The sequence below is a fragment of the Cricetulus griseus genome, chromosome 3 (assembly GCF_003668045.3).
Source record: "Cricetulus griseus strain 17A/GY chromosome 3, alternate assembly CriGri-PICRH-1.0, whole genome shotgun sequence".
Lineage (NCBI taxonomy): Eukaryota > Metazoa > Chordata > Mammalia > Rodentia > Cricetidae > Cricetulus > Cricetulus griseus.
Genome location: NC_048596.1, coordinates 274460662 through 274478641, shown reverse-complemented (window position 1 = coordinate 274478641; position 17980 = coordinate 274460662). Strand labels below are relative to the sequence as shown.

The 17980-nt window shown below is 55.2% G+C and overlaps 1 protein-coding gene across 2 annotated transcripts; it reads left to right on the top strand.

Annotated features, from left to right (window-relative positions):
- The first annotated feature begins 2800 nt into the window (after positions 1 to 2800).
- Positions 2801 to 17821, top strand: Dbn1 (drebrin 1). 2 transcript variants are annotated; one of them, XM_027409787.2, is made up of 15 exons: positions 2801 to 3031; positions 7382 to 7437; positions 8020 to 8132; positions 8334 to 8408; positions 8509 to 8655; positions 9344 to 9421; positions 9645 to 9796; positions 9870 to 9933; positions 13863 to 13922; positions 14006 to 14129; positions 14993 to 15130; positions 15448 to 15618; positions 15984 to 16666; positions 16988 to 17090; positions 17246 to 17821. In XM_027409787.2, exons 1-15 carry the CDS (start codon positions 2946 to 2948, stop codon positions 17314 to 17316), a joined length of 2121 nt encoding a protein of 706 aa, XP_027265588.1. In that variant the 5' UTR covers positions 2801 to 2945; the 3' UTR covers positions 17317 to 17821. The 2 variants fall into 2 exon arrangements, with proteins under 2 accessions (XP_027265588.1, XP_027265587.1); XM_027409786.2 differs by lacking the exon at positions 14993 to 15130 and having other exon boundaries at positions 2804 to 3031.
- Positions 17822 to 17980: the final 159 nt, after the last annotated feature.

Genomic DNA, 17980 nt, shown 5'->3' with positions numbered 1-17980 from the left:
ACTCAAAGATAATTTTATTTGTTGGTTTTTTGAGAGCAGGTTTCCCAGCTGGAATTAAAGATGTGCACCACTCATGCCATAAAACAAACAAACAAACAAACTGGGAAAAGCTAAGCGGTTGGGTGGTGGTGGTAGTGATGGTTTGATTCCAGCACTTGGGAGGCAGAGGCAGGTGGATCTCTGTGAGTTCGAGGCCAGCTTGGTCTACAGAGTAAGTTCCGGGACAGCCAGACTACACAGAGCAACCCTGTCTTAAAAGCCAAAATAAATAGGTAAATGAAAATGGGGAAGGAGGGCTGGAGAGAGAACTCAGCGGTTAAGAGCTTCTAGAAGTCCAGAGTTTAATTCCCGGCCAGAGTTTAATTCTCATCTTTTCCATTCTAGGGACCCAAAAGCCACGGGACCAGCCTCCCAGTGTGTGTGTGGGGAGCTCTGGGGGTGGGAGAAACCGACATGTCAATGATTTGAAGGGTGATCAATGCCAGGGGTGGCAGACAGGAAGCCTGGTGGGAGGACCTCCAAGGAGCCACCGGCATCCACATGGTGGCTCACAACCACCTATAATAGGCTCTGGTGCCCTCTTCTGGTGTGCAGGTATACATGCAAAGAACTCATACATAAAACATGAGTAATAAAACATTTTTAAAAGGATTTGTTTTGGGGCTTGAGAGATGGCTCAGAGGTTAAGAGCACTGGCTGCTCTTCCAGAGGTCCTGAGTTCAATTCCCAGCATCCACATGGTGGCTCACAACCATCTGTAATGAGATCTGGTGCCCTCTTCTGGTGTGCAGGCTGACCACTTTATACATAATAAATCTTTAAAAAAAGGATTTATTTTTTAAAATGGGGGGAGGAGGAAAGCCAGCTAGGAGTAAAGGGGGAGCATGGAGGACAGTGGGGCAGGAACAAATGACAGCAAAAGCAATGTCCCATATAGTGACGGGACCGGCTACTCTGTATGCTAACCTAAAGATTAAAGACAAAAAGAAAGAACTTGGAGTTTTGTTTATTTTGAGGCAGAGTCTCATAATGTAGGCCAGGCTGGCCTGGAACTCACAGAGATCTGCCTGCTTCTGCCTCCCCAGTGCTGGCATTAAAGGCGTGAGCCATCATACCCAACCACATAAAATATTTTTAAAAACTGAGCAGAACAAAAAAAGGTACAGATGGGAGGTGAAGTAGGCGTGCCCAGAGCCGGTTGGTAGGCTTGTGGGAGGCAGGGATCTGGGTGCCTCTGGGTCTGCTTTTGGGATATGAAATGCACTAAGCAGGGTGAGAAAGCAGAAAGAAGCAGGAAGGGCGGGGCCAGAGATGCTGATGCCTAGTCCTGTGCCCGAACCTCTAAGCCTCCCCGCTCCCCAGGAGGGCACTCTTCACAGACTCAAGCTCTGACCCCACTCTGGCTTCTGACCCTTTCTTTTCCTACCTCCGTCATCACCATTACATCCCACCTGCATCTAGGGCCCATGGGCCTAGGACTGACCATTCCCCGGCCTCATTATAGGTGTGAGTGGTGGGGAAACTGGGATGGTGTGTGTGTGTGTGTGTGTGTGTGTGTGTGTGTGTGTGTGTGTGTGTGTGTGTGGTGGGCACCCAGAGCTCCTGAGGCAGGGCCTGTGAAATGTGGGATCTTAAAGCCTCCCCCCTTCATCCCAGTCCAAAGCATTGCGGTGAGCGTACACACTGGCTTCGTGGCTAGATGACTGACCAAATCAGAGCAGGAGACTACTCACTGAAACCACCTCCTCTTCACAGATTAGCCCCAGTAGAGCTTGGCCAGGCTCTGGGTTCTGGCCCCTCCCTGGGGAAAGGGTTGATGGTGATGGACAGGTCTTCTGGAGCTGCGGGCTGCGGGGGGGGGGGGGGGGGCTCCAGCGTCCTCCATTCCACAGGAGAGAGTGCCGGGAGGCCTTTCTGTGCCTCCACTTACCCATAGGAGACTCTGTGAGGCCCAGGCCTTTCTGCGCTCAGAGCTTTGGGAAATAACAGACGCCAGAAAGTTCACCCTGGAGTGTCTTTGGAGGTTCTCTGCCTTGGAGACCCTACTTGGAGTTCCTTAGGAGGTACGGTGTTTGGAAAAGAAGAATGATTTCCTAGACACCCATCCAGGAGGAAGAAAATGACTGGGATGGCCAGGTGATGAGCTGGGTGGGGTAGAGTGGCTGAGACAAGGTCATAGGGCAGGGATGGAGGGAGGGGTATGGTCAGGGAGAGGGGTCTGAGCGGGATTCAGACAGGCTGGCATAGCTAGAGGGGGTGTGCTGTGTTAGCTGGGACAGGACTGCTTTTGGCCCTGGGAGTGACGACGGTAGACCAGGAGGGGTCCTCACGGAGGAAATGGGCTATTGACAACCCAGGCTTGGCTTGATGGGGAACTAAATTGGAGCAGGGACAGGGTAAGGACCAGAATGGGTTTAATGTAGGGTGGGATGGACCTGGGAATGAGGTGAGGTTCGGCTGGAGTGAAATCAATCAAGGGGCTCAATGGACCAGTTATTCTGGGGAGGCAGAGAGGGGTGAACTTGGGCCTGGAATCTTGGTGGGTTTAGAATTTAGGGAGAGGGTGTCTACTAGGTTGGGGACTAGGACAAGGCAGGTTCATGGGACTGGCCCTGGGAGCAGAGTGGGAGCTTAAGGTCCGGGTACAGGTCAGCGGGGCAAGGGGCATGGGGGCGCCCCGGGGCAAGCTGGGAAGGGGGGGTGGACCTCCCCCTGGGCCGGGCCTGGGCGGCGCTAGGACCGAGCGAGCGAGCCGAGGGAGTGAGCCGGGCGGAGCCAGCGCCCCCCGCCCCCGCCGGCCGGCTCCCCTCCCCCGGCCGCTGGCTCGTTCGCTCTCAGCGCTGCAGAGGCTCTGAGGCGGCCGCGGCGACTCCCTCATCCCCTCCCTCCGGTGTCGGTCGGTCCGTCCGTGCGTCTGTCCGTTCGGTCTCGGTCCGGCCCGCAGCATGGCCGGCGTGAGCTTCAGCGGCCACCGCCTGGAGCTGCTGGCGGCGTACGAGGAGGTGATCCGGGAGGAAAGCGCGGCCGACTGGTGAGCCCCCGCCCCCGCCCCGCCCCCGGCCCTTTGTCCCCAGGCCGCCACCGCGCCTTTGTTTCTCGGAGGCTCTGCCACCGGGAAGGGAGGGGGATCTCCCGAAATGGTGCAACGGCCCGGGAGAGCCGGGGAGGGGCTGCCTTTGTGCGAGCCGGGGGAGGGGCCGGTCGGGCCAGGCGGGGCGCGCGAGCCGGGGAGCCCCGAGGCCGCCCTGGGCGCACTGGGGGCGCGGGAGCCGGACGCCTGCCACGCGGATGTGGAGCTCAAAGGTGGGGCCCGGGGTCCTACGGCCCCGCCGGAGCCCATCCCCTCCCCCCCAGCCTCCCTCCACGGGCCCGGGGGACAGGTGTGCACGGGCCAGCCAAGGGCACCTTCGCCACCTTCGAGCGGGCGAGGACCGGGTGGGGACGGGGCGGGGACCGAGCTAGCGGAGCTGGAGCAGCCTGGCCGGCCACAGCACAAAGGAAAGCTAGGGCGGGGGAGGAGCGCAGAGGGCCGGGGGCCAGCGTGCCCCGCCCACCAGGGGCTTCTCAGGGTTGTCTCCCCCCACATCTAGGTTAGGGTGTGATAGAAAGGGGCGCACGGCCACATGGCAACCACGAAGTGACTCCTTTATCCCTCCCGGATCGCAGAGGAAGAGAGGTAGGGCTGAGCCCTTCTCTCCCCTTCTGAAGGAGGAGATCGTTAGGGACTAGGCAGCTAGGCAGGAAGAGACCCAGGACATGGACCCAGGCAGCTTGTCTAGAAGGCCAGCTAGGAGGAAGCATGGTGGGAGCCCCCGCTGAGGGATACCACGATGAGTAGATCTCTGGGACCCTAGCCTCTTCACTCTACCAGGGGCTGTCAGCCTCTTATTAGGGTGGTATGAGTGGACCTGCGTCTCTCCCCCTCCCCAGCTGTTATCCTCCCTGAGGTGGAGGAGGGTTTAAACCACCTGCTCAGCGGCTGAAGCCCCAGGGTGTCAGGCAAACCAAGGGGTTTGATGCCCCATTCTGAACACAGCCCCCAAGTGTTCTTCTTAGGGAGCAAATCTCCATTTTGCATTTAGGTCTCTTCACCTCATCAGACAGAAAGTAGGCTCCTCTTGAGTTGGGGCTGGTCTGAGGACCCCAGTTGGGCTGGCCACACTCTGGGAGGGCAGCCAGGTAGGGGGCCTGGAGGAGGGAACAAAATAGCCAGGCCTCCATGCCATGGTACTGCAGCACTGGCGGGCAGCCAGGCCCAGAGGGATGGACTCAGGAGACAAGTTCTTGTGTCTTGCAGGTCAGTTATAGGAGAGGCTGAACAGGCCAAGCAGGCAATCCCCACATTGTTGTCCCAGCCCTGTCCCTGGGGGGCTGAGATCATGGGAGGCAATCTGGGCAAGTGGCCTGCTTGGACTGGTGGAAGAGCTGGTTTGGGGATATGGCCCTGCCTGAGGAGAAACACTGACTGGAACCCTGCCTTCCTCCCCAGTCTAGGGGGGGTGTAGGCAGCACCCCAAATCTCTTAACCCCTCAGAAGCAGACACTGGCAGTACAATGCTGGGCCTATCCAACTCCTGCTGCCCCGCATCCTGCTCAGCAGAGGCCGGGGCTTTCACCACCAGCAACATCCATGTGGCCAAAGGGAGTTAGTTATGCATCCTTGGCATGCGTCAGCCCCATCTGGGTGGTGTGTGGGACACACACACACAGCTGCACATATACACCCCTGGAATGCATATATGTTTGCTTCCTCCCAAGGGCCTAACAGCATGTTGTGAACAGGGTGTGAAGATCACATTTTACAGAAGATGGCATGATCCTTCCCAGCTCTTATCACACAGCCAGGAACTGAGTGAGGTCCCAAGGTTCAGTGCAGGCCCTGCAGGAGGAGGTCCTGGGTCCAAATGTTGGGGCATGAGTATTTGGTGTCTGTCTTTGAATGTGGGTGTGGTGGAGCTTAGGGAAGCTGAGCCCTAGGTGGCAGGGTCTCTTCAGAGGACCACTGCCTTGCGCTGGAAGCAGAACACTGGGGAAGTCAGATTGTGCATTTGGAAAGGCCAGCAGCACCCTGGTTACGATATGATTCATTGTGTGAGAAGTTCCTGCTCTTCTGAAGCTTCTGAGAGAAGAGGGGGCTGGGCACAGCCCCTGCAGGGTTTCCAGGGCCTTTCCAGCTCTAGCTCCCTGACAGTATGCTGGTCCTCAGCCTTCCACTCCTAGCAGGCCTGGAGCTGCTGAAGTCCCACTCTCACCTTGCCCTAGTCTCGTGCCTGTGGCTTAGATGGTTGATAAGAGTTTGTGCCAACATTACAAATCCCTACAGTGGTGCTACTTTGAGCTGGACCCAGGACGGAGACAGCAGTTGGTATTAGCAGAGTCAGAGTTTTGCCTTCACAGAACTGACATGACAGTCTGTGGCAGTCACTGTCTCCAGGGTTTAATGCTACCGAGGGGAGCACATCTACAGTCCCCTCATCCACGTTTACTTTTTTGCTTGCCTCCCAGTTCCCACCAGCCGGTCACCAGGTGCTTGTGGTATGGTAGAGAGACGTTGTCCAGCAGGGTCTGGGGCTAGAACAGATGTCTGTGTTAGCGTCATGGGGCGTGAAACTCAGGCTGAGGCTGCCCACGGAGCTGGCAGTGTCACCCTCAGTGGTCTTCGTGTACAGATAAAGCACAAGGCAGGTTAGGGCAGGACGTAGTCTTCAGAACTGAACTCGGGAGCCAGTGTGGCCTCAGTGTGAGGAGGAACACCACGGTCATTTTTGAAAAGTGGGCTGAGCAGAGCTGAGTGACGGAAGGCTGGGACTGAATGTTGGAAGGAGGGCTGTGGCCCTAGCAGGGAAGAGGGGCTGCTTGGAGGTGGGTGGGTGGGTGGGTGGGCCTCGGAGAGTCTTGAAGCTGAGACATACAGCCTATCACAGATAGGTGTGATGTTCAGAGCATGTCTGGGAAGAAACCAGGGTTCCTGGTGCTGCCTCTGTGAATAGAGAGGGAGACACGCTGTCTCTTTGAGGGCTCTTTGTTCCTGGCCATGGGTTAGGGCAGCCTGACAGGTGGTGGGACAGCTGTGCTGGGAGGCAGCTGTCGGGGCAGCGGCTGGGGCAGCAGTTGCACCCGGGGCTCCAAGCCCACCTGTGTCTCTTTGTGGAGAAAAGCAGGGAGGGGTCCAGGAAAGGGAGGGGCTGCAGGGGGCCCACTTGGTGTCTTAGCGACTAGGGCTGACAACCTCTGGGGGATGGGTTAGACCTCGCTCTTCCTTTTTGTCCCCCCCCCCCCGTTTCCTTCTCCACCTCCTCCCCTCTTCCTCCATTTTCATTTTCTTGTGTCTCCACTTCCCCCCGTCTCTCATCTGTTCTCTCCCTCCTCTTCTCTTCGTCCTCCTCTCTGCTCCTCCCCTTCCTCCGTCTCCCCTTTCCCCCTTCTCACACACCCCAGCCTCCTGACTTAGCAGATGGGAAATGGGAGTTAAGACAGGGTCTGAGACCTTCTCAATCTCAGGAGCCAAGCTCCTCTTCTCCATGTGTCCCCGGCCTGTGCCTGTGTCAGGATGGGTTCTGCGGGTGGGGAGAATCTCTACATTACCTCCCATGAAATGGACGCTATAGGACGCCTGCCGAGAATGAATACAGAGCAGAAAAGGCTAGGAGGGAAGGAAGCCATTAGTTTAGCTTTCTGGCCAGCCTCAGTCTACATGGCAGTCCTAGGAGGCTTCAGCTAGGGCAGAGGCAGCCTAGGAGTGAGAAGACCAGGAGATCTTAGGGTTAGAATCTGGGAGTGATCAGTGACCTCATCCCCATCTCAGAAAGGGAGAGATTGAGTCTGAGGATGTCCCTGGGGTCCTTTGTGTTCGAGGAGAATACAGCTCTGGTGGGCTGGTTTCTGTGCCAATTGCTGGGTTGCCATGGTTACCAAGGGATGCCCAGCATTGAGCACCAGATTCTTCTCCTCCTCCCTCCAAACAGGGGGAGGGGCAGCGGGTACCAAGGCATGCACCAGGTAGATTCCTGGCTCTGGCCAATGAGGGATGAGAATCATGGTCGCCAGGGAACGGTAACCAAGGAACCGTTGCCTTGGAATCTCCATCGCACACCCGCTCCACTGGGTTGTGGGCTGCCAGGGCTAAGGCCGGACGCTGAGCTGACTAGGCAGAGATTTCTCCCCCACTACTCCCTGACTGCCATTTGACCCAGGTCTCCGGCTCAGCGGAAATGATGCCTGGCCTTGTTGTCACAACCAGCTGACAACCAAAGCTTTCCCCCTTCTTGTCCTGCTCTGCCCTGCCCCCCTTCCCATCACTCTTCCTCCCTCATGCCTTCTCCACCCAAAATTGGCTGCCTAGGACCTGACAGTTCTGTGAGCCACCCCTCCCTCTCCCCAGGGCTCTGTACACATACGAGGATGGCTCCGATGACCTCAAGCTTGCAGCATCAGGAGGTAAGAATTCCAGCCATCCCTTTTCCTTCCTACCACCTACTCGGGTGGTTTGTTCCCCTCCCTGGCTGCAGTCCACCTTCCTGCCTCCATGCAGCAGACCCACACTTGTCTGATGGTGCCCTTCCTCTTGTCGTCCCCTGCATTCCTCAGAGTGTAGAGGGAGGGAGCAGTTTCCTGTTTGACTTCTGGGAAGGCACAGTGAGAAAAAGCAACTTGCCCAGTATCACACTGCTAGGGAAGGGGCCTGGTAGGGTGGCCCAGCTCAGTGCTGCTTTCTCCAGAGCTAGAAGAGTTCCTTAAGGAAAGCTCATTTACCTTGCTGGGCGCTAGTACCTGGTAAGACATGGGAGGTGTGATCACTGAGAAATGCAGATGTGTGAACAGCCAGCCTTTCAGTCTCATCTCAAGTCAGGCCCAGGAGGGTTCAGAGGCAAAGCCAGAATCCTGTCCACCCCTTCACCTCATTACACAGAGACCTGGGCCTTTAGCTCACAGAATAGAAATACCCTGGGGGTTTTAGGCCCTTTGCAGGGTCAAGGGTGTAGGACACGGAGAGCCCTGACACCTTCCTGGTTTCCCCAGAAGGGGGTTTGCAGGAGCTTTCTGGCCACTTCGAGAACCAGAAAGTGATGTATGGCTTCTGCAGCGTCAAGGACTCCCAGGCGGCCCTGCCAAAATATGTGCTCATCAACTGGGTATGCAGCTGTGGGATGGCGCTGGGAGCGGAAGGCCCAGAGCGGTCACATTCCACCCCTGGCCACTGCTGGGGAGAATCCCACTAGTTCCTGGGAAGATAGCCTGGGCCTGTGGGCGATTGGGCCTGCAGGCGATTGGGCCTGCAGGCTGAGGTCTTCTTCCTGTCCCTTGCTGAACCCTCTTCCCTGGGTGCATTGCAGGTTGGTGAAGATGTGCCTGATGCCCGGAAGTGTGCTTGCGCCAGCCATGTGGCTAAGGTGGCTGAATTCTTCCAGGTGTGTGGGGACTGGGTACCAAGGGGGCAGGGCCAGGTCTGTATGCTGGGGGTGGTGATGAGAGTTTGGATGCCACCTAAATGCTGCTTTTTTATGGAAGGGTGTTGACGTAATTGTGAATGCCAGCAGTGTGGAAGACATCGATGCCGGTGCCATCGGGCAGCGGCTCTCCAATGGACTGGCACGGCTCTCCAGCCCAGTATTGCATCGGCTGCGGCTTCGGGAGGATGAGAATGCTGAGCCGGTGGTCAGTGTGCTCCCGGGACAGGCTGGGCTCGCCCAGACACTGTTGTGTGATGTTTTACTCTTTGGGCTGTTTAGTCTTTTGACTTTTTGGGGGGACCCACCACCCAGCTCCCAAATAAATCACACACAGAGCCTTTTTCTGAGTTACGAATGCCTGGCCTTAGCTTGGCCTGTTTCTGGCCAGCTTTTCTTAACTTAAATTATCCCATCTATCTTTGGCCTCGGGGCTTTTATCTTTCCCTATTTCTGTGTACCTTTTCTTTCCTCTGTACTCTGTGTCTGGCTGTGTAGCTGCTGGGTGGTGGGTGGCGGGTGGCGGGTGGCGGGTGGCTGTGTGGCTGCCCCTGAAGTCCTCCTCCTTTCTTTCCATCCCCATATCCCTCAGTCCTTTCTCCCACATTTCTCCTCATATTTCTCCTCTCTGCCTGCCAGCCCCACCTATTCCTCTCTCCTGCGTAGCTATTGGCTGTTCAGCTCTTTATTAGACCATCAGGTGTTTTAGACAGGCAAAGTAACACAGTTAACACAGAGTTAAACAAATGCAGCATTTAGAATAATATTCCCCAACAAGACATCACCCGTGTGACATGGTCCCTGAGTTGTCTCTCTCGGTCCTTACTGTGCACATATGAGTACTGAGGCCGTTCAGCCTGCTCTTGGTGCTCATGTCGGGTCACCTGACTCTGCAGGGCACTGCCTACCAGAAGACAGACGCAGCCGTGGAGATGAGGCGGATTAACCGCGAGCAGTTTTGGGAGCAGGCCAAGGTATGCAATGCTGACCCTAAGCCTCACGACCCAGCATCCGAACCTGAGCCTTCAGGGTAGCTCTGACCTCTCTCAGCCGAAAGAGCAAACCCTTTGGTCTCCTGTACACAGGGCTCGTTCCCCCCATTTCCCAGAAAGCCACCTCCCCAGCCTGGGCAGGGGTAGAATGGAGGGGCAGAGGCTGGTCTGGGCTCAGGACTGGTACTTGTGGGTGTGGGCGCAGAAGGAGGAAGAGCTGAGGAAGGAGGAGGAGCGGAAGAAAGCCTTGGACGCCAGGCTCAGGTTTGAACAGGAACGGATGGAGCAGGAACGGCAGGAGCAGGAGGAACGAGAGCGGCGTTACCGAGAGCGGGAGCAGCAGATTGAAGAGCACAGGTGAGGTCTGGCCTGAGGCGGGGGCTGCCCACCCCAGCCCACCCTGAAGGTGTGACGGCGCTCCTCATTCCAGGAGGAAACAGCAGACTCTGGAAGCTGAGGAGGCCAAGAGGAGGCTAAAGGAACAGTCTATCTTTGTAAGTTATTTTCCAGGGCTCTCGTGCCTGGCCAGGAAAGTGAGGATGGTCTATGTGTTCTGGGGTTCTCTAGAGACATCTGTAACCCTCTGACAGTACTAGTACTGGGTATTCTGGGAGCAGGCATGGATATCAATATCGTGAGAGTGTTGGGCCCAGCACCCGTGGGGGGAACATGGTGTTTGTGTGTGTGTGTATGTGGGGGGGGCAGTGAGGATGAGACAGACTTCTTTTAGATGCTTATCTCCAAACTGGAAGAGAATCTTGACCTAGCCCCTCAGTGCCCTGGCCCCCACTTCCCCCTTGGCATCTGGGGGACTTGGGGTATATTAGTCATGAGCTCTGCACTTAGGGAGGGGGCTTGAGAATTAGGTTACATAATGAAAGTGACTCAGAGGTCCTGAATGAGTACAGGCCAGTGCTTTTATGGACGACTCACATATGCAGGGTCTCTGGAGAAGCCTCTTTCTTTCATTGCTGCTATCTTGGTCTATATTGTGTTTACCCATTCATAGCAAGGTCTTTTGAAAAAGCTTTGTTTTACAGAAATTTCAAAGGTGTGCATGCACACACAAAAGTGGACTAGTGTGATGACTTCTGAACTAGGCATTCCTCCTTACCAATTATCAACATCCTAAGTGGCTGCCAGCTTTTGCTGTTACCTTGTAGTCCATCCATGGCTTCAAGTTACCTCACAGGAAAGTAACTATGTAGCAACACTGTAACCAGCTGTTAGGGTGACCTTCTGGTTTCAGGTCCTTTAAGGAAGGTCCCATATGAAATGGAATTTGTCACCCTGTAGTGTTTTCTTATCTCAGGAATTCTTACCTGTGTGAGGGTTGTGCCTGCATGTATGCCTGTGTGCCATGTGCCTGCAGAGTTCCGAAGACAATGGATCCCCTGGAACTGGAGTTGCAGATGGTTGTGAGCCGCTATGTGGGTGCTGGGAACCGAACCTGGGTGCCTGCAAGAGCAGCAAGTACTCTTAAGCACTGAGCTACTTCTCTAGCCCCTTGGTTCCTTCTTTGCCTTGGGTTCTAGGACGTTCTAGTGTGTCAAAATACTTAGGCACAGCAGTGCTCTTAACCCATATTGCTGGAGTCTTGCTCTCTCCTACCTACAGCGCTTGGTTCAGAGGTCACATTGTTCACAGCGAAAGCCTAGGTGATAAGCTGCTCTGTTCCTCTATTAGTGTGTGTGTGAGAGAGAGTGTGTATGAGTGTGTGTGCGTGTGAGAGTGTGAGTGTGTGTGTGATCGAGTGTATGAGTGTGTGACAGTGTGTGAGTGTGTATGAGTGTGACAGTATGAGTGAATGTTTATGAGTGTGTGACAGTGTGAGTGTGTGAGTGCGTGTGTATGAGTGTGTGACAGTGAGAGTGTATGAGTGTGACAGTGTGAGTGAATGAGTGTGACAGCATGTGAGTGTGACAGTGTGAGTGTGTGACAGTGTGCATGTGTATATGAGTGTGTGACAGTGAGAGCGTGAGTGTGACAGTGTGAGTGAATGTTTATGAGTGTGTGACAGTGTGTATGTGTGACAGTGAGCGAGTGTGTATGTATGAGTGTGTGACACTGTGAGCGTGACAGTGTGAGTTTGTATGAGTGTGTGACAGTGTGAATGTGTGTATGAGTGTGTAACTGTGTGTGACAGTGTGTGTGAGTGCGTGTGTATGAGTGTGTGACAGTGTGAATGTGTGTATGAGTGTGTGTGTGTGACAGTGTGAATGTGTCTGTCTGTCTGTCTGTGGTGTGGACAGTGCGTTTACCTATGCATGCACTTGGAGAGGCAGACATTAACCTCTGGTGTCTTCCTCTATTGCTGCTCACCTTGTTTTTTGAGACAGGCTCTCTCTCTGAACGTGGTGTTTACCATTTTAGCTAGACTGTCTGGCCATCGAGCCCCAGAGGTCTGCCTCTGCACCTCCAGTGCTGGCGTCACAGACATGTGCTGCTCTGTGGGCTTAGTGTGTGTCTGCTGGGCATCCAAACTTAAACCATCATCCTTTAGCCACTCAGCCGTCTCTCCAACCTGCCTCTGCTCCTTTCTTTGATTGAAACAAAGTAAAGGAACCTGATGAAACTACACTAGGCAAGTTTTAGGTTATATGCCCAAAAGCAAAGAGGGTCTGAGCCAGGAGTGGTGGCTCAAGCCTGTAATCCCAGTAATCCCAACACTAGGAAAAAAGATGCAGACATACTTCTGTGACTTTGACTGGCCTACATCATGAGTTCCAGGCCAGCCAGTGCTACAAAGTAAGACCCTATTTCAATTATAAGAAAAGAGTTCTGTTCTTCACTTAGCTTCTTCCCCTTGCCCAGCAGCCCCTTCTCCCCAGTTTGTCCCTTGAACAGCAGGAGAAGCCACGTAAGTGGTGTTTGCTTTAGTGAGTTCCATTGAGCAGACACATACTGACCTTGTGCTGGCCACTCACAAAGACTTGGGGCTTTATCCTGTGTTGCTCACAGAGGATGAGGGAAGTGACCCCAGAAACAGGAAACACAAGGTAGTGCCATCTGTGGTGTCTGCTGGGAACTCCCTGTGGGGACCCAGAGAAGGAAGTGACCTGAATGAGCCTTGCTCTGGAGGTAGTGTCCAAGCAGAAGCCTTAAACTGGGGTGATGGTAGGACAGGCACTGGGGGGTGGGAAGAGGGCGGCTGATCTCCCATGCCAAAGCATGGAATTGGGAAACGGCATGACTATTCTAGGCGCTGTGACTGTAGCATGCAGAGGACATTATGTCCACGACTAGCAGTGTATGTGGGCGAGTTGGATCTGAGATAGAGGGTGGGGTTGGAGGAATGATGAAGACTAGATCAGATGGAGGGAGGGAATGCAGCCAAGCCAGGGGCCTGCCTACCTATAGTCCTCAGTTTCAGTCTTAAAACCTAAGTCATGAAATAGCCCAATGGGGGGCTATAGTGAACAGAGAGAGAGGGGGGGTGGTGGTGGTTGGTAAGGGACACATACACACACACAAGAAAAAGAGATAGAATACAAACTGGATACTCGGGCCTGTGAGAGATCCCCATCTCAAAAAACAAAAGCCAGGCGAGGCAGGAGAATCGTAAATTCAAGGTCAGCCTAACAGTTTAATGAGACCCTGTTACAAAATAAAAACATAAAGGGCTATGGGTGTAGTCACTGGTAAAGCACCTGCTTGCCTTCTGTGAGGATCTGGGTACAATCCCTAGTGTGACAAAATAAGAAACCAGATTCTATTTTTAGTCAATATGAAACAACTTTTTTTTTTCTTTTCTTTCTTTTTTTTTTTTAATATTGGCTTTTTGAGATAGAGTTTCTCGGTGCATCCTTGGCTGTCCTGGAACTCGATCTGTAGACCAGGTTGTCCTCAAACTCAGAGATCTACCTACCTCTGTGTCCTGAGTGCTGGGATGGTGTGCGCCACCACCATCTGGCAGCAGCAGCTTAATTTATATGGGTTTAAAAACTTGCTGTCCGGGGCTGAAGAGATGGCTCAGCAATAAACAACACTTGCTTCTCCTATAGAGGACCTGGGTTCAGTTCCCAGTACCCACATTTGGGAGCCATCTGCGGCTCCAGTTCTAGGAATCTGACACCCTCTTCTGGCCTCTGGGAACACTGCATTCAAGTGGTGAACAGATAAGCATGCAAGCAAAGCACCGGCATACATAAAAGTTTTTGTTGTTGTTGTTGTTGTTGTTGTTGTTTTAATGGCTTTAAAATTCAGGATCCAATCCACAGGCCATATTCAGCCAGTGCTTGCTGTGGCTTAAGTTAGCAAGTGGCCCTGGGTGTCTGGCTAGATGTGGAATGAGTGAGGCAGGTTCCCAAGGCCTGGCCAATCTGGGAATGAGGTGGCTGAAGGAAAAGAGAAGGCTGCATAGGTTGTAGATCCTGCTGGGTTGTAGAAGAGATGCTCAAGATATTGTCCCTTTGGTTTCCAGGGTGACCAGCGAGATGAAGAGGAAGAGTCCCAGATGAAGAAGTCAGAATCCGAGGTGGAGGTGAGAGCTGGGGATAGCAAGTGAGATGGGTACGGGCTGGCTCAGCCATGCCCAGCTCTCTAACTCTTTCTTTGTGCCCTCAGGAGGCAGCAGCCATTATTGCCCAGCGGCCTGACAACCCGCGGGAGTTCTTCCGACAGCAGGAACGAGTTGCATCGGCTTCTGCTGGCAGTTGTGACGTGCCCTCACCTTTCAACCACCGACCAGGTAGTTCTTGGCCCTATCCTTGCCCGATCTGTATTCCTCAGTCTGTGGCCCTAAATCCCTGTGGGATGACTTCTTGGAAAACAAGCCTTGCCCAAGGACTCCTTGGAGAAGGCAAGACCCTTTCGGTGTGCTTCCGCCCACGGCTTTCCAGGTGGTAGCACCCACAGGGGCTGGGTTGTGGGGCAATGTCAGTGTTGGGCATTGGCTGAATAGTGGCTAGTACTCAAGCCCAGTTGGGCAGCTTTGGTGTAGGGGCAGACACACGGCTGCTGTTGGGAGCTTCCGTGCGGGGTTGGGCTAGGTCTGGCCTGAAGGCTGTGGATGCATGTAGGGTGGGATCTTGCCCTGGCCTTTAGTTTGAGCATCTTGGAGCAGCTGTCTTCTCGGATCCCCTGTTTGGCTTCTCCTTGTGTACCTTCTGCCTCCCCTTGAAGCGCCCTTCTCTTTCTTGTCTGCTGGTCTGAGCAATGGCATCCACCGTGTGCTTGGTCGTGTGCTGGGTTCCCGGGAGCATGGCGGGCCATACTCATCATGCTGCTACTCAGAGCCGGCCTGTGTGCGCCCGTGCCATACTCATCATGCTGCTACTCAGAGCCGGCCTGTGTGCGCCCGTGCCATACTCATCATGCTGCTACTCAGAGCCGGCCTGTGTGCGCCCGTGTGTGTGTCTGGTGCCGGCTGGTGGGAGGCATCCGACGGCTTGAGGCTGTGTCCCAGCTTGGCTGAATGTAGAACCTGGCTGAAGGTGGCTTGGACATGTAGGGCTGGCCCTGGGAGGGGGTGAGGCCTTGGGGCAGGGGTGGGGGAGACTGACCCTCTCTTGTCCTCTGTCTCTTTCTCTGTCTGTCTGTCTGTCTCGGCAGGTCGTCCGCACTGCCCTTTCATAAAGGCATCGGACAGTGGGCCTTCCTCCTCCTCCTCCTCCTCCTCTTCCCCTCCACGGACTCCCTTCCCCTATATCACCTGTCACCGCACCCCAAACCTCTCTTCCTCCCTCCCATGTAGGTAGCAGCCCCAGGCCTCGGCAGGGTGGGGTAAGGAGGGCCCCGCTTCCCAGCAGCCCCCTCGCCCTTTCTCCCCCAGCCTGACTGCTGACTGCTGGTGTTTGTCCCCAGAGCAGGTACTACCTGCCACTTGTCCCTGGCCCTGCAGGGCACTGGCCCCCAGGGGCCTGATTTACAGGGTCTGGAGCAGAATTCTGGCCCCTGAGGGGCCTGGGGAGCTCATCGCCCCCACCCATACTCAAGACACGGTGGATAGTCCTGATTCTGCCTGGCTCCCCAACCCTCACTGACTAGCCTGGGCCTTTGTTCCACAGGCAGCCACCTGGACAGCCACCGGAGGATGGCACCTACTACCATTCCCACCCGGAGTCCCTCTGACTCCAGCACAGCCTCCACTCCTGTCACTGAACAGATTGAGAGGGCCCTGGATGAGGTTACATCCTCGCAGCCTCCACCCCCACCTCCACCACCCCCTCCAGCTCAAGGTGAGAGAAGGGTTCCACCTGTGTCTTAGCCTTCCATCAGTCTCTGTTGCCACAGTAACAAAGGGAACTGGACCACTCCTCACCAACACAACACTGCTAAGGAAGTGGCTGTAGCAGAGAAGAGCTCTGGGGTTGCTGTCAGCCCTGCCTTCTCTAAACCTCATTGGCTCATCACTGACGTGGTCATGTGGCCCTTCCTCCCTGGGCTACCCAGTGGTTTAAAAAGGATTGGTGCCGGAAAGAAGCTTCTGTGGGAGATCTTCCCCATAAGTCCCTAACTCCCTGACTCCTCAGTGGGTGGGCAGGGCATCTATCCTTCCCCAAGGGCACCGACTGCATTGTGTCCTTCATGTGTCCTGCGACAGAGGCCCCGGAGTCAACCACCAGGCTGGATGGTGAAGAGACCAGCAAGGAGGCCAAGGCAGCAGCAAGCCCTGGGGCCTGGGCTGGCTGCTCAGAGGAGCCCCCTCAGGCACAGGAACCTCCCCTGGTGCCAAGCAGCCCCATGGAGGACTTCGTGTGCACAGAATCCCCAGAGCAGGCTGTCCTGGGTGCCCCTGCCGAGCCTGCTGCCTCTGCCGCCTCAGTAGCTGATGCCCACGTGGCTGACACCATTGAGACCTCCACTGCCACTACTGACACCACTGTTGCCAACAATGTCACCCCTGCCGCTGCCAGCCTCATTGATCTATGGCCTGGCAATGGGAAAGAGGCTTCAGCACCTCAGGCTGAGCCCAGGGTGCCCACACCACCCTCAGGTGCTGAGGCCTCCCTGGCAGAGGTACCTCTGCTGGATGAAGCAGCTCAGGAGCCGCAGCCACCAGTGGGTGAGGGCTGTGCCAACCTTCTTAATTTTGATGAGCTGCCAGAACCTCCAGCCACCTTCTGTGACCCTGAGGAGGAAGGAGAAGGGGGGGCGCTGGGTGCCTCCCAGGTCCTAACTATGCCCTCAGCTCTAGAGGAGGTAGACCAGGTCCTGGAGCAGGAGCTGGAGCCAGAGCCTCACCTGCTGACCAATGGAGAGACCACTCAAAAGGAGGGGACCCAGGTGGGACGGACAACCTGGTGGGAGGGACGGTAGTCAGGACTAACAGGGAGGGCTGATGGCTTATAGATGCACATTGAGAAGCAGCTCTGTCCACTCCCCTTTCCATCTCTGCATTTGTTCCCTGGCAGGCATCTGTGTTTCCCCAGCAACCACTCTTGGAATCCTTGGTTGCCAGGGAAACAGGCTCATGCCTGATAGATCAGCTGTAGTCCTGGCAGGTGGGCCTAGTGACCTATGCTCTCTCTCTCTCTCTCTGTCTCTCTGTCTGTCTCTCTCTCTCCTCCTCTCCTCTCTCTCCTTGCTCTCTCTCTCACCCAACAGGCCAGTGAAGGATACTTCAGTCAATCACAGGAGGAAGAGTTCGCCCAATCAGAAGAGCCGTGTGCAAAGGCTCCACCTCCTGTATTCTACAACAAGCCTCCAGGTAGTACTTCTCTGGATGAATGATGGGAAGTCTGGTGACAGAATGGGATTTGAGGGCTAGCCGTGTTACTAAACACAGTTGGCACAGCTCTTAGAGGTTGGGGGGCACACAACTGATAGATCTGCCCAGCGGTCTCCTCTCCCAATATATCCTAGAGATCGACATCACCTGCTGGGACGCAGACCCAGTACCGGAAGAGGAAGAGGGCTTCGAGGGTGGTGATTAATAGTGGCAACTGTCCCCCGGCTGCCTTCGCCAAGGCTGCCCACCTGCGGTAGCCTCTGGCCAGACGGCTTGCAGCGCCTGCATTAGCGGCGGCCCCGCCTGGCACCCACTCTGGACTCCGGCCCTGGCCGGGGATCTGTCTGCTTCCCTACCCACAGGGCCTGACTTTTACAGCTTTTCTCTTTTTTTTAAAGTTGATAGACTTGTACAGTTGACTGGTTTCCTCCCGTTGGTAGTTGAGATGATGTTGCAGATTCCACCCCCTTGCTGCCCAGACCAGATTGTAGCTTAGTCTCTCCGCTCGGCCGACCAGGGTGGAGGCCACACCCTGCTTGGGACCTGGTGGGAGTTGGGGGTTCCGGTGGGAAAATGTTCCCCCATCACTTTTCCTAGTTTTATGTTTCTTGGAAAAATATCACTTTGTATTCTCTATCCAGGGCTTCAGATATTTTGCACGAATTTTAAAACATGGCAATAAATGGCTCGTGGGCTCTGGCTCCCTGGGACCCCGCCCTTCTCTTCGGTCGAAAGGAATTATCAGGCCCCCCTGGGGCCCCTTGGCTTCCAGCCCTCTCGCTCTCTCTCTCTCCTGCCGGGCAGGTCCCAGGCTGGAGGCCCTAGGTGTGACTCAAGTCAGGGTTGGCTTATAGATGGGACCCGGGGTT

What these genes read in the sequence shown, in the direction of transcription:
- Dbn1 (XM_027409787.2), top strand. Translation starts at nt 2,946, where the DNA reads ATGGCCGGCGTGAGCTTCAGCGGCCACCGCCTGGAGCTGCTGGCGGCG. An exon ending in AGTCAGAATCCGAGGTGGAG is followed by an intron (nt 13,923 to 14,005) that starts GTGAGAGCTGGG and finishes TTGTGCCCTCAG; the next exon opens with GAGGCAGCAGCCATTATTGC. An exon ending in CCTCTCTTCCTCCCTCCCAT is followed by an intron (nt 15,131 to 15,447) that starts GTAGGTAGCAGC and finishes TTTGTTCCACAG; the next exon opens with GCAGCCACCTGGACAGCCAC.